General features: G+C 35.9%; 2 protein-coding genes across 4 annotated transcripts in view; one reads left to right on the top strand and one right to left on the bottom strand.

Annotated features, from left to right (window-relative positions):
* The window catches only part of LOC111064084 (activated Cdc42 kinase-like), a 73,442-nt gene that overhangs the window by 21,138 nt on the left and 36,200 nt on the right, over positions 1 to 16,104 (bottom strand). The window contains exons 17-18 of one of the 3 annotated variants that reach the window (XM_039423556.1): positions 10,674 to 11,919; positions 8,817 to 8,961 (exon numbers count right to left, since the gene is read on the bottom strand). In XM_039423556.1, coding sequence (XP_039279490.1) covers positions 8,924 to 8,961; positions 10,674 to 11,919 — 1,284 coding nt within the window. In that variant the 3' untranslated portion in view covers positions 8,817 to 8,923. Of the gene's footprint in view, positions 1 to 6,803; positions 6,980 to 8,816; positions 11,920 to 16,104 lie in introns of those variants that run through there. The other 2 variants (XM_039423557.1, XM_022351753.2) reach the window with 2 other exon arrangements.
* The window catches only part of LOC120350397, a 2,221-nt gene continuing 1,077 nt past the window's right edge, over positions 14,961 to 16,104 (top strand). Inside the window, exon 1 of the mRNA XM_039423558.1 lies at positions 14,961 to 16,104. This exon is cut by the window's right edge and continues 1,077 nt beyond it. Coding sequence (XP_039279492.1) covers positions 15,021 to 16,104 — 1,084 coding nt within the window. The 5' untranslated portion in view covers positions 14,961 to 15,020.

Genomic DNA, 16,104 nt, shown 5'->3' with positions numbered 1-16,104 from the left:
AAACTTTGTTGCAATCTATAGGTCTCCAAATAGGAATGCGATAAGATTCATTGAAAGTATTGATGATTACATCCAGAGAATGCCACAAAATCATAACATCTGTATAGCAGGAGACATTAACTTAAACTTGTTTTCTAACGATAATATTGTAACTTCATATATTAATACTCTAAATGGAAATGGCTTTAGATCTTGTATAAATGGTAGCACTAGAGTTACAAATCGAACAGAGTCGTCTATAGACCACATATTTCTTAAAACAACTGATAATGTATTGACAGTGCGGTAGGAAACATATTTAAAACAACTATTACTGATCACTACTCAGTGACTTTACATTTAGGATTGAGTAATTTTAAACAAGATAAAAAAATCAACTATATAAGCAATAAGAAAATAATTAACTATACAAAATTAAAGGATTTATTGAGTAATAAAAAATGGGATAGTATTATGAAAATCAATCCAATGACGTTAACGCTTTGCTAAAAATATTCTGTTCGGTTTTGACTAAGTGTATTGAAAATTCTAGTCAGGAAATAAAAATATCACACAGATATAAGCCTTTGAAGCCATGGATTACTTCTGGACTAATAAAATCAATAAGAACTAAAGATAAATTATATAAGAGATCAATAAAAAGAACCTTTCAACACAAAACTGAAACATGATCTTAAAGCATATAAAAATGTATTAAATAGATTAATTGATGAAACAAAAACAACTATTATCGATCAAAAATAGATGAATGCAGGAGTGATAAACGTAAACTATGGATTACATAAATGAAATCATTTATGATACAAAAAATAAACATGATGAACCAGAAATAGATTCAGCTGAATTAAATAGATATTTTTCGCAAGTTGGTAAAAACTTGGCTGCTCAAATTGAACAAAATACCACCACATCAGATTTCCCATATAAGAGAACCAATGAATTGAATGCATATTTTTTTCTCAGTCCCGTAAATCCACCGGAGGTGATAGAAACTATAAAAACTCTGAAAATAACTCTTGTCCAGGTCCTGATAATATTAATAATAATAATAAATCATTTTATTTGTACACGGTATAACCATACAAATGAGTTGAGTATAAGAAATTTTAACAATGACTAAATTAAACAACATGAAAAAAATGTTTGGCAGCAGATCAAACCAATAACAAGATCCAATTATAAATCTGTATACAACCACGCACAATGGAAGTACCTACATTACAATCAATAAACAGTATTACTATGAATTGCTAACATTCAACAAGCTCAAATTAGAAGGTACAAGGTAATTCCTAATCAATAATATAAATAGATTCAACATATTCAAACAACTCAGTAACTTAAATACATTCATCAAGATCAGCAAATCCAATAAATTTAATACATTCAACAAATCCACTTAACTCAAAAAACTTAACAATTTTAGTTAACTTATCTAATTCAATTAGTTTACAGACTTCACTTTCAATAAAAAGAACCTACTCAATTAACAAAAACCATTTTAAAATATTTCCATCGAAAAGAATCGCCATTGGTTATGTAGCCCTTACGATTTCAGAGACCATAGTATCCCTCCTAGCCAGTGCCTTAGTAGTATATTGATAAACATGTTCAATTTTCTCAACATTAAAATTAGATAGTAAAACCATTATTTTATCAACGTTTTGAACTATGTTATGAACATGAGGCGCAATGTATTGAATCCTGAGGTCTTCATAAGAGGGACAAACAAGAAGAAAATGCAGAATTGTTTCTAAGTGTGATTCACAAGCGGGGCATATTCTCTGTGGCTCAACTTGATACCTGTTACCATTAACTTGAATGAATGTACTTTTTGCCGATAATCTCAACTGTGTTACGCATCTAATCATTCGAATTGGCAGCTGAAAAGTAAGCTGTTCTCCCAGTACCGAATCAGGATTGAACATTCCATACAAAGGAGACATCTGAGAATTGTCAGACCTACATCTATCCTCCTCTATCATCCTCCCCGAATACGCTTCCAGTATTCTATTTCTGTTGTTAAGCAGATCCACTGCATCAAATCCATATCCCGTCCATAAATCCCGAAACTGAACAGTTTCCAACTCCCTCTTCATATAAGACATCCAATTACTTTCGAAGTTTGTTTTTAATAGAAGTCGATAACACACATGAGGGTACCTAGACTCTGCCATGTTTACAACTTTGATCAACCATGACAGGCATCTTTTAAAGACATGAAACTTGAGTTTCGGCCTACCAGTCTCCAATCTGACACTCCAACTCGGCGTCGACCGGATCAGCAGCAGTAGACGTTTCAAGAAGAATAACTGTGCTTTCTCTATTGTTTCTTCATAACCCAAACCCCAAACCTCTGAACCATATAGGCAGGATGGGATGACAACGGTATCAAACAACTTCATCTTTTCTATCCATTTCTCTGATCTGACTCTAGACAAAACATTAATCGCCACTGTTGATTCCGCTTTAGCCCTACTTATTGATCGTCTTAACATCTCTGTATATCTTCCTGAAGATTGAAATATAACTCCTAAATAATTATACTGGCTACACATTTCTATTTTCTCCTCCCCGAGCTTGAAACTGGATTTATGGCATTTGCTTAATCGACCTCTATGGAAAGTCAGTATTTTGGTTTTGTTAGCATTCACCTTGAGAAACCCAGACGGAACAGTTCAAAAAAATTGATATAATTTGTTTGAGTGAAACCTGGTTAGTGGACTCTTCTAATTTTAAGTTTCAGTCATTTAAAGATTATATAGTTTTTAGTACACCAGCCAAGAAAGAAATAAATTCGAGAGTTAGGGCTAGTGGAGGTTTAATTATATTAATAAAAAGTAATTTAAAAGCATCCTTGATTGAGGCTAAGGACTTCATGCTTATGGTTAAAGTCAATTGTCCTGTAGGCAGTATCATTATTTGTTCAATTACATGAAACCTGATAGAAATGCAAGTTCTGTTAATGAGCTCCAAGATTGCCTATTGAAGCATGAGTTATTGCTTTCATCTTTTCCGGTTGTGATTGGCGGCGATTTCAACTTGAGAATAGGAGAGTTGAATCAGTGCTTCGAGAGCGAGGTATTCAACAACTCAGATCTATGCGCTGATAGAATATCACGAGACGGTTTTGTTTCAAGGAATGCTCAAAAATTAGTCAGTATTATGGAGGATAATTTATTTTTTGTTTTGAATGGGAGAAGTAGAAGTGATATTCCAGGTCAATTCACTTTCAATAATACTAACGGAAGTAGTGTGATAGATTTCGTCTGGGTGAACTTAGATAGCTTTCCTTATATTTCAGATATGGAGGTTTCCGATATAGTTCTGACTTCCGATCACCTACCGCTTATTGTTTCTACTGAAATTAGTTCGGATAGGGTGATAGAGACTTTTTCAAATAAGCGTCAAACAAAGTTCTGCTGGAACGATTCATGTAAATCAGAATATAGTAGTGATTTCGTAGCGCCAAATAGATTATGTGATAATGTGGAAAATGTTCAGAATTTGGCTGACAATTTGATAAAGGATAATATTAATAATAGAGCTCTAAAGCAGATAGCAGATCTAATAGCTGAACCCCTCTCTTACATTGTAAATAAATGTTTTGAAACAGCTGTATTTCCTGATTCATTCAAAATAGCAAACATTAAACCGATTCTTAAAAAAGGTGATAAAAATAATCCAGGTAACTATAGACCAATAAGCTTAATTAGCAACCTTGCCAAAATATTTGAAAAATTATTTAAAAAACGAATAATGAAGTTCATACAAAAAAATAACATTATTAATGAAAACCAATATGGTTTCCAACCTAATAAAAGTACTGAGGATGCGCTAGTGTATTTTGTAAACAATGTCACAGATATGTTAAATTCCAAGAAAAAACCACTTGCAGTCTTCATGGATTTATCTAAGGCTTTCGATACCATACCACATGATAAAATTTGCAACAAATTGGAGAAGTATGGTTTCAGAGGTCATTCATTAAAGTTTATAAGAAGTTACTTGGAAGATAGATTCCAAATTTTAACAATAAATAACAATAAAAGTATAGAGAAACTGTCATCTTACGGCCTGCCCCAGGGAACTGTTCTTTCACCAATATTTTTCATTCTTTATATAAATGATTTGCTGAATATTAAGCTAAAGAATGGGAGAATTTCATCTTTTGCTGATGATTCAGTGATTATATTTTCAGAAAATAATTGGAATGATACTTTCATTGTTGCAGAGCAAGATATGAAAATTGTGAAGAACTGGATGGACTCTAATGCTTTGAGTTTAAATGTAGAAAAAACCAATTACATAGCTTTTTCAGCAAATAGAAAACCTAACAATCAATATAAGTTAAAAATCCATTCAAACTGTTCTTCAATAAATCAACCAAACATTAATAGATGTTCCTGCCCTGTTATAATAGGAAATCAACCTCAAATATCTTGGTATATGGATCGATGAGTGTCTCAAATGGGACATCCATGTTAACTTCCTATGTAAGAGACTAAAATACCTATCTTATAAATTTTATAAATTGAAAAATGTGCTATCTTTCTCAGAATGCAAACAGGTATATACGGCACTAGTAGAATCCCTAATGCGATATGGTTTAATAGTTTGGGGTGGGACTTTCGATACCCATATTAAAAACCTTTTTCTAATACAAAAATTCATCATAAAGACGATTTTAAAGAAACCTAGAACTTATGATAGTAAGATTTTGTTCAGTGAATTTGATGTTAAAACTATACGACAGTTATATCTTAGTTGCATAACAAATTACAGTTTCAAATACGAGCATAATTTCCCTCTAGCCGATGACATAAATTATAATCTTAGACCTAATACAATAAGAAAATATGAAATATATAACACCAACTCAGCTCTTCTTAGAAGGCAACTTTACTACATTAGCAGTAAATTCATAAATATACTAGAAAGTGAATTTCCACTTAATAATTTCCGAAATAATAAACACAGAAAAAGAGCCATAGAGGCATGGCTAAACTTGAATTATTTCCAATCGTTGACTTTTATACAATAATCAACTTCATATTATAAATTATATTTTCGAACACTTCATACGCTAGATTCAAGTTTATATATTACATCCCTGATTAAGCTGATTTACGACTCACATTGGCGCACAAGGAATCTTCCTTTTGCCGGTGTTTTTGCCTCACCTACTGTACTTATGGATGTGATCATAAATTGAATCTTCATTTTAAAACTATTGTTTGTAATGTAAAGGATATCATTTCGTTATTATATCCAATTAAATAAATGTATGTATCTTGATTTAAGTGCAGTAGCATATACTTATATTTATTTTTTGTAAAGCTTTTTTGTATTTTGCTTTTGGCAAATAAATTCATTCATTCATTCATTCAAAAGATAAGTAGGTGGTGAAAGCGAGAAAGTTTCGCACAAATAATTGAAATTGTTTTTTCAATTGTCAAACGTACTCGGAAGAGCGTATTTAGGCCTCTCAGGAGTTTCAAAGTCAAGGATAGCGGCTGAATGGTGTGCCACCATGTGCTATTTTCAATAGCTGGGATGAAAAATTCAAAATACAGAACAATTGAAAAATTCAGCAACTGCAAGCCACATGATTATAAATAGTGAAAATGACAACCTCGCCTCGAATAATCCAAGCGGTGTTTCATCAACGTGAGTAGACAGTCTACTAACTTTGGTGTTTCATTACAGCCTTTCTATAGGCAATCAGCTGCTTGCGTTTGAAATAATTCATGTTTTCTGCTCGAAATGTCTCGACATTAATGAACATAATCATTAATTAAAAAATAACTATAAGTCGGGGAAAAATAATCCATACATCAATATAAAGGACACATTCTCCCCGTTAATTTGATATAAAATTATCACGCATTACCACGCCCCATGATTCTGAGAGAAGTGATTTACAAAAAAAAAAACAAATCTTTGCGATGTTTCCAATTTTATCATAAAAGTTAAATTTCCTTTTAATCCTTCAACCCTGAAGCTTTTCAAGTACTACTAGGATATCGGGGATGATATTCTACATCTAATTCTGACGTTGAATAGGAAATTTGAGAAAGTTGCAAATTTACACGATTTGGCAACCCTGTAATTTCTTCGGATGGAGGGCCAAGTCTCAACTTATTTTACACAAACTATAAAACATTATTTTTTAGCACAAACAATAACAAATTACGATCAGACATGATCCCTAGTATAAAAGTAATAATTTTCAACTCTACTGTAATCTACTGTTCTACTGTATAGGCTACTAGAGATCTGTGAATGTACATCTAGTTGACTGACACATCATACATCATGACTGTACATCATAGTTGACTGAATGAAAGAAGTTCTATTAAGGTCAGTATTTTACTGATACAGACATTTTTGTCAACAATTAAAGTTGAAAGAAATTCATTCTGTAGAAAGAATGTATAAACTTTTAAAGATTTTGAGTTTGTTATTTGATTACTGTACTTTTACATAATTTCGTAGTACAACTTGGAATAAAATTAGTACGATGGAATAAAATTGATATGGATAAATAAAATGATCAGGAGAATAAAGTCATAGCATGATGCATAGGATATTATTTGGTTCTTGATTAGTAAAATAAAACTGATTGATTACTTTTCAATAATAATTACGGGATAGACATTGCTCAAATGTGAACTACAGCTTATGGTCATAGTAATTGAATCAAATTTAATGCTAAAGCATGAAAAAATTATATTATTAGCAGGCTGAGATCAGAGTTTAATGGGATAAAATTTGGATAATAAATGTTTGTGAGCACAAACCTGAAACTGGACTGATGTTGGAGAGAGGAAGAGGCGTGCTTGTTTCCGCGCACTCTTGGTCGCACGAACGGCACAGATCGCAGCATGCGCAGTGGATTGGTGTCCGCCATCGAGGACACCACTGGCTGTGCGATCAGACTGTTGTACACCTCTTTGGCCTCCTCGCTCAGGCAACCCTAGGGGACCGGGATAAGGTGGGGAGAGGGCACAAAATAAAAGATAGCAAAACTACAACCAAAATAAAAACGAAAAAACTCAGGGTCGAAAGAAGTATTCAACTGAAAAAGTATTGTGAGAGAATCTATTGCTACTAGAGCAGACATTCCATAGATCATTCAATTTGAAGAATAATTCACTAATCTATGCAAAGCTTTAAAACATAATTGTGAAAAGTAAGGAGCTAGTTGAAACATTCTCAGGAAATACTGCAAATGAATAATAGCGTGTACATTGTTTGTTACCGAGTCTACTAAAACTATCAAATAAACGAAAAGATACACGATTAAATAATATTATAGTTTATCTTAAAACAAAACAATCGACTACATAGAATAAACATATAACTTTACTACAAGAATCATAATAATTTGAATAGTTTAGGTGACTAGATTTTGAAGTATTGGAATGATGGGCCACTAATAACACATTTTTTCCATATAGCACCAGAAATGTAGGCCATCTACATCCAACTCCTAAATAATCAACTGGTTTAGAGTCAACATTTGAAATATACAATAACAAATGTTATATAGTCGTTTTAAAAAGACACTTGTCTGCTTGAAATAAGCTAATTTTGTAATTTTCTTCTAAAATATATTTGATTGGAGATTTTTTATTATTTTTCAAAGCCTAAACACTCCCTTAGTATGTGTAGGAGTGGAAATTGAAGGAGTATTAATGAGCCAGACATAATATTCTCAGCTAAAATGCATTTTTGAAAACGATTGAAATCAATGTTTCATACCACAATTCCTAGAGTCAATTTTAATGACATTAATTGAAAGAAATATTTCCTATTAGCCAATAATTTCCTTTGTTGAAGTTCAGACACTGTGTTACTTGTAAATATTTGAAAAAAAAAACACTTACTTTTGTTGGAGTATTGAGGAATGCATTTCACTCCTGAAGAGGAGCTTCATCAGCCTGACACCAGGGGCGCTTGCTCTTATGGGTTGGACTGTGTGACCAAAATGTGGGAAAATATTACATTCGATTTGAAGTTAAGTTGATCATTTAATAAGTTGGATTTGTCATAGTGGAGGTGTTCAAAAATTTCGTATTGTTCTAGTGTGTTGAGTCTCTGGCTTTTTAAACACCTCCACTATGACAAATCCAACTTATTAAATGATCAACTTAACTTCAAATCGAATGTAATATTTTCCCACATTTTGGCCACACAGTCCAACCCATAAGAGCAAGCGCCCCTGGTGTCAGGCTGATGAAGCTCCTCTTCAGGAGTGAAATGCATTCCTCAATACTACAACAAAAGTAAGTGTTTTTTCAAATATTTACAAGTAACACAGTGTCAGAACTACAGCAAAGTTATTATATAGTGTTTCATCATGGAAAACAACTTCAATTTCAATAATTTCCATTTATTGGTAATAATTTATCTCTCATCGGAAAGTTCTGATTTTTCAGCTTGAAACGACAACTTCTGAATTAATCTAAATAAATCCTAAACATTTTATACTACACTATTTTATACTATTTAAAATAAACTCGGGGCATATATATGAAATATTTTGTGTCAGGGAAAGTATGTATGTGCATAAAAATAAAATATATTGAAAAGTACGTGAAATATTTGAATAGCTCATTCAATTCATACAATACGAGACATAACAATTTGAAAAATATGCAATATAAAAATACAAAACTAAAAAAACTTTGATATGCATGCACTAGGATTTAATTCAAATATCAAATATGAATGCTTTCAAGACGAAGCACTTTTAGAAAAGTAGCTCTAATTAGAATATTTTTGTCAAAAAGTGTTAAAAATGTATTTTTTTCCAAAATGAACAGCTCAGTAACGGTTGTAAAAGACCACTGAGAGAACAAAATTTTGAAAAATAGGGAACAAAAATCATGGAGCAAGTGGGTGACATGACTTGGCACTAGCACTTTGAATGTCTGTAGACATTTCGGGGTTGAACTGTTAGTGGAATGAGAGAGAATGGAAAATAAAATTGTGAGAAGAAGGAAGAAGGCAACACAGACACACCAAAATAATTAGTATGCATAATAATAAGCTTACTTGATACTTGAATAATACACAACTATGGATTATCCTAAATTAAAATTGATGTGAATTCATGAAATGATGATGATCGAGAGATATTTTTATGACATTATGACAAGCATGATGCAAATGCAACGTACACTATGTGCTTATTATTATTATTGTTGTTACCAAAATGAATGTTCTGTACACGGGAATGTTTCCATTAACTTACGGCAACAAGCAACTCTTTTTACTGTACATCAAATTGAAAAAAAAAATCATCTCATTATATACGACAGTTTTTATGGCCTTTGGTTAAGATCCATTTGCGAAGCTTATTTTTTTATATACTTTAAGGCAACATAACTTATTTTAAAACGCTATTTTCGAGACATAATCGTGAATGAACCACTATTATTTGAGATAGTGATCACATTTGGTTTAATTTTCAATGCAGACATTGATAGAAATTTGAACATTGGTATATTATATAAGGTGAGAAGTCAATTAAGATCTCGATCAAGGAGTTTTCTAACCAAATTTAAAGCTCTGTATTGCTAGGTATAATTAGTAGATACTGAGTTCGACTGAAATTGCTCTTATATTGAAATATATGTCTATAATTATGCATAAATAAGTGAATAAATTCTATCATTTCCATGTGATCAACCATCTATTATAGTATGCGTTTCAATAATGTAGATAATCATTTTCAAGATAACAAAGACCAAGTTTGGACACAATTCACTTTACAAAAAAAATGTAAAGTAATCCATAGGCACGCACACGGTTTCAGTAATCCTCAACAAATAGTGAAATTATCCCTATCACCAAATACTGTAATCTTAACCTATATTAGAATTTCAGCTTAGTACCTATCTAGCTTACAAAATATAAATATTAAAATATATCCAATATCTAAGCGAATTATCAAAGTTCACTCATAATCTAATAGTAACCGTGAATGGAAGGAAATATTTGAATATAATCAAATATAATTTAAAATATTATTTATTCAATAAGAATAAATATATAATTTCCGGCTTTAGAAATAAATACGTAGCATCTGATGATGTATATCAGAGAATGGACTAGAATGAGCAGATAACACTGATGGAGACTTAAAAGAATAAAAATAAATTCAGTCATGGATTAGATCAAGAATAATAGTGCGTGAATGATTGGATAGCACTAGTGAAGACAATTGAAATACTGAATACAAATTAAGAGATTGACAGGGATAGTGAGTGATAATAATGAGTGAATGATCGGATAGTACTAGAGAAGATTATTGAAACAACTTGATACTAATCCAGTCATGGATAGAATAGTGAATGATCAGATAGTAATGGAAAATAATAAACTGAATAATAATTCCGGCAAGTACCGAATCAGCAAGAAATAGTAGTGCGTTGAGCTTTATCGTTTGAAATAGACTTAGAATTTCGTTTGGGAATGGGCAGGACTTTGTGAAGCAACAGCAGCTGCAGCAGCCCCTCTAGAATACTGAGGATAGTCGTCAGAAGAGGAAGAAGACGAGGAGGAGGACGATGATGAGGAGGTGGTGGAGGGAGAGGAGTAGGGGTGCCAGGTCTGGCTTCGGTTCAAGCCGAGATAGCGTTCGCGTCGGCGACTCTTCTGACCTCTGGTCTGACTGGGCGACTGTTCGTATTCAGAGTCGGACGAGCTCGACTCGTAGCGCAGGCCGAAGTTGAACGAGCGTCGCCGATTGGCGAGAGCGGACGCGCAGCGCTGCTTCTGCTGCTCGGACAGGGAGCCGGTGCGCGCCCTGTGCGCGGCGTGCCCCCCCTGCACCACACTCGGCGAGCTTGGCGACGACTTGGTGCTCCTCGCTTTCAGCAGTTCGGTCGGCTTCGAGGTGGCCAGCTTGCGGCGGAACATCGGCGTCGAAGGCACAAATGGCTCGTCCACGAACTTCTTCTTCCTCTCCTCTCTTCCATACAACACATTCTCTGCATTGCCGTCAACGTCAAACAAGTGCTCCCTTTTCAATCCTACATCCGACGTGTCTTCCTTGATAAAAAGAAAGGGCTCTTTCTGGTAGGCAGCTTGTGATTCATCCACAAAACCATTGTTTCCATTATAACCATTTCTTGATTCATCCATAAAACCAGTACTTCCATTATAATCATTCCTTGATTCATCCACAAAACCGTTACTTCCTTTATAACCATTCCGTGACTCACCGCCATAACCATTGCTCCCATTATAATGTGTTTCGATGTCAGCTTTGTTCTGTTCCAAATCGTTTTCAAACTTGTGTTCATAGTTGACTCTGGCCGGTGGCATTGTTTTGCCGAACGTGCTGAACCCACTGCTCATGCCCGAGCACAACGTGTCGTAGCTGTTGCAAGGCGTCTGCAGCACATTTTTGAGAGTGGAGCTGTCTGCACTGTTGACGTCACTCAGAGACGGACACGCATCCAGAGTCGACGCCGAATCAGTCGATGTCGATTTTATAATCGCTCGTTCATAGGACAGTAGCGAATTATTAATGCTCGAATCAATACTAGATGCCATGATTCGACTTGACAGCTTTGTTCCTCCTTCTAGATACTTCCTGTGACCTAGATCAGTTCTCAGTTTGTTGGGATGTTTCAGTCTCCAACAATTGAGACCTTCTCGGTCGTTACTGGAGCAACGTCGCAAAGGTTCTGACAGTTTGGTGATTTCTTCAGATTCTGAGTTCTCGAGCACTTCGAGTGAAGAGTCGAGATGTGGAGTGGCCCTGGTCAGTAGGTCCCTCGACCGAGCAAAGCAAAATTCGGCCGAAGCCTTGTCCCACAGTGGCAAACGAAATGGAGCTGAGCTTCTGAATGATTCTAAACTTGTGCAAGATGAAAGAGAGCGCAAACTAGTACACAGTGTCTACATAGAAAATATTTCAAATTCAATACATAACGAAATATACATATGAAGCCAGCAAAAATTATCTCAATTTAAAATACAAAAGAATAACATCAACGTGATAGACAAAGAAATAGGTGATCAAATAGAAATTGAATCATGCACAGTGCAAAATATGTAAAAATTGAAATGGGAAATAATGATGAATTAGGATGAAGAGGGAACAAAACAGGAAATCATATTAGAAAATATGGTATAGGTTAACTACTAAAACTAATATTTTTATGGCTTTTTGAAATATAATTATAATGATATATTTGATAAGAACAGTAGTATTATTGAATGATTGTATTCTTACAATACTCAGTTTAAAATATTGAGAATGAAAACAAATACTGTGCGTAGAACTATCTGTTATGAATTAAATCACTAGTATTATCCATCTATCCGATCCCCATTTACATAGATTTCTCAAAAACAGACTAGAATAAACTAATAAAATCGATCAAATAGTAGATCATTTTGAAATATTTCTCACGATTCTTAAAAGCTACTATAATTCTTTGATAACTACCTTTCTCAAATTTTTGAGAACAAGAATTTACTACAATTTACTTTCTCAGTATTTTTGAGAATATTTGCTATTTACAGAATACTGCAGTTTACCTAAATCATCAACTCATTGATTGAGCTAAATCATTTATTTCTCGACTATTCTAGTAGTATAAATGATTTCACTTGACGATATTGCAAAAAGTATTCACACTTTCTTATTTTCATAACAGTATTCATATTGGAAGTTCAAGTGTTATTGGAAAAAGTATTCACATTTAATAGAGCAATAGAGCAACACACTAACTAAACCTAACAATAGTAGAATTCGTCATCCAAGTTTAATGTCACCTCGATGTAGAAATCCCCTTACAAATTCTACGAAGATTGTTTCAATATCACGTTTTCATCATGAAAGTGATACTAAAAACGATGCAACGCACACACTATCGATATTTAAGACATGAGTGAGCTGGGACAAGTTTATATCGCGTTCGGCATGTTGCATCACTCTTATCATAGCACACTAATTTGAATCGTGCCAGTAGATATAAAAGGCCGGTCCTGGGACACAAGTGTCCCAGGACCGGCCTTTACCTCAAGGTCATCCAGGTCAACCACCCCCAACCTCAAGGTCATCTAGGTCAACCACACCTACCTCAAGGTCATCCAGGTCAACCACCCTAACCTCAAGGTCATCCAGGTCAACCACCCCCAACCTCAAGGTCATCCAGGTCAACCACCCCCAACCTCAAGGTCATCCAGGTCAACCACCCCCAACCTCAAGGTCATCCAGGTCAACCACACCCACCTCAAGGTCATCTAGGTCAACCACACCCACCTCAAGGTCATCTAGGTCAACCACACCCACCTCAAGGTCATCTAGGTCAACCAGACCTACCTCAAGGTCATCCAGGCGCCTCAAGGTCATCCAGGTCAACCACCCCCAACCTCAAGGTCATCTAGGTCAACCAGACCTACCTCAAGGTCATCCAGGTCAACCACTCTAACCTCCAAAAAAAAAAAAAAAATTAAAAAAAAAAAAAAAAAAATTAAAAAAAAAAAATTGAAAAAAAAAAAATTAAAAAAAAAAAAAAAAAATAAAAAAAAAAATAAAAAAAAAAAAAAAAAAAAATAAATAAAAAAAAAAATAAAAAAAAAAAAAAAAATTAAAAAAAAAAAAATTAAAAAAAAAAATAAAAAAAAAAAAAATAAAAATAAAAAAAAAAATAAAAAAAAAAAAAATTAAAAAAAAAAATAAAAAAAAAAAAAAAAAATAAAAAAAAAAAAAATAAAAATAAAAAAAAAAAAAAATTAAAAACACAAAAAATCAGGAATAAATGGGAAAAAAAGGGAAAGAAGGTTGGGAATAAATGGGAAAAAGGGAAAAAAGGGAAAAAAGGGAAAAAAAAATTTCCCTACTGATCTTGAACTGCCCGCCGGTCGCCCCCGCCGGTCACCCAGCCGCCACCGGTCACCCCACCGGTCGCCTGGCCGCCGCCAATCGGAAGAAGTATCATATTCTATATAATTTAAGTCTTTAAACATAAATCCTCTATGGTGTAGTGGTTAGCAAGTCAGCTTTCTGAGTTGGAGGTTCTATGCTCAAATCCAAGGTGGTAAAGGTAAGTATTAAAGGTCAGTATCAACAGAACCAGAGGATATATTTTTTGTATGTAGTGGGTAGACTGGCCCACCACTGCCAGTCATCCCGCTGCCAGTCGTCCCACTATCGCCACCAGTCGCCCGGCCGCCGCTGGTCGCCCCGCCGGTCGCCCGGCCACCAGTCGCCCCACTATCGCCACCAGTCGCCCCACTATCGCCACCAGTCGCCCCACCATCGTCACCAGTCGTCCCACTATCGCCGCCAGTCGCCCCACTATTGCCGCCAGTCGTCCCACTATCGCCACCAGTCATACCACTATCGTCACCAGTCATCCCACCATCGTCACCAGTCGTCCCACTATCGCCGCCAGTCATCCCACTATCGTCACCAGTTGCCCCACTATCGCCACCAGTCGCCCCACTATCGCCACCAGTCGCCCGGCCGCCACCGGTCGCCCCACCACCAGTCGCCCGGCCACCACCAGTCGCCCCACCGCCGGTCGCCCGGCCGCCGCCGGTCGCCCGGCCACCAGTCGCCCCACCGGTCGTCCGACCGCCACCAACAGTCGACCTGCTGCGGCTGGCAATTGTCCCGCCGGCTGAGCATGAGCATTCTCAATGACCCTAGCTCCTCCTGCCACATGGACCATGCTCACCAGTATTCATCATGTCTGTGGCAGGATGGTAGGGTCATCCACTCAGTGGTCAGTCAGTCACTGTTCAGTCACTGATCAGTCTGATCAGTAACTGATCAGTCACTGTTCAGTCACTGATCAGTCTGATCAGTAATTGATCAGTCACTGTTCAGTCACTGTTCAGTCACTGATCAGTCTGATCAGTAACTGATCAGTCACTGTTCAGTCACTGTTCAGTCAGGAGCACTCAGCACTTGTTATGGGTCCAAAATGTATAAATAGCTGAGCTCAAACTCTCAGACCTCAGTATACTGATAAACACTGACCAGTATGTATATCAAACAAAGGAACCATAAGCCAACATTGGAGGAGGTTGCTCCTACCATATTGGAGATTGCTAGGTTGAAGCGTGAAATCAAAAGGAGGCATAAGGAAATCATGCTGGGTAGACGGATTGCAGAAGAGAAACATGTGGAACACTTCAAACCTCTAGCTGAGCCACTAGTCAACCTAGTCGAAACCTTCCAACAGATGCCAGTTCAACAGCCACAACTACCTCCATCAAGAGCATCCAAGAAGCGTCCCAGGTATCTGAAGCCTAGAATAAAAATGCACTCCAGGCATGTGAAGGGTAGGCAGAGACAATCCAAGCCAGAGTTGTTATCATCAGAACATCGTCCTTTCTCAACAGCATCAACACACCACACATATCCTACTCCACCAACAACACCATTTGTTAAAGATGCCACATATACAAGGCGTGGACTTACTGGTGCAAGTAAAGCAAAACATAAGCTCCAACTCTCCAGCATTGATGAAGAGTCACCAACATTTGAATCATATGGAACTGGAGAAGTTTCAAGTCCAATGGCAGGCACCTCAGGAGTTGGACGGCAACTATGGAAAGCAGGAAAGCAGGCATTTGAAGAGGATGAGGGTGAGGAGTATAATATGAGTAGAGGATATGATGATAGCAGTGATGAGGAGCTGTCTGGAGATGGACAGGATGATGATAAGAATGTTGAACAATTATTGAATGAAAGTCATGGTACAACAGTTCAGAATATCCTTGATCAAACTGATCTAGCTGGAAAACAGGTAGCTGATTACATTAGAGGATCATTGAGCAAGGACAATGACGATTTTGATGACACTTTTGGGCCAAGAGTGAGAGACAATGCTTACTACCTGGGCAATAAGTATTTAACTTTTGGAGAGAATGGTGATGAAATTGTGCTGACTGACCCTGTAGATCAGGAAGAAAAGACCTTCACAGCTACATTGGGACTTTGTGAGTTGATTTTTAAGAAGAATCCGAATCGTGTATTAGTTGAATCTGCTGACAGACAGGCCTATGGAGAAATATTGAACTGGACCAGTGTGTACAGACAGAACAATGATCCAAGAGGTGAGA

Source organism: Nilaparvata lugens, chromosome 3, assembly GCF_014356525.2.
Source record: "Nilaparvata lugens isolate BPH chromosome 3, ASM1435652v1, whole genome shotgun sequence".
Lineage (NCBI taxonomy): Eukaryota > Metazoa > Arthropoda > Insecta > Hemiptera > Delphacidae > Nilaparvata > Nilaparvata lugens.
The sequence above is the reverse complement of the archived record's forward strand: the minus strand, read 5'-3'. Positions and strand labels throughout refer to the sequence as shown.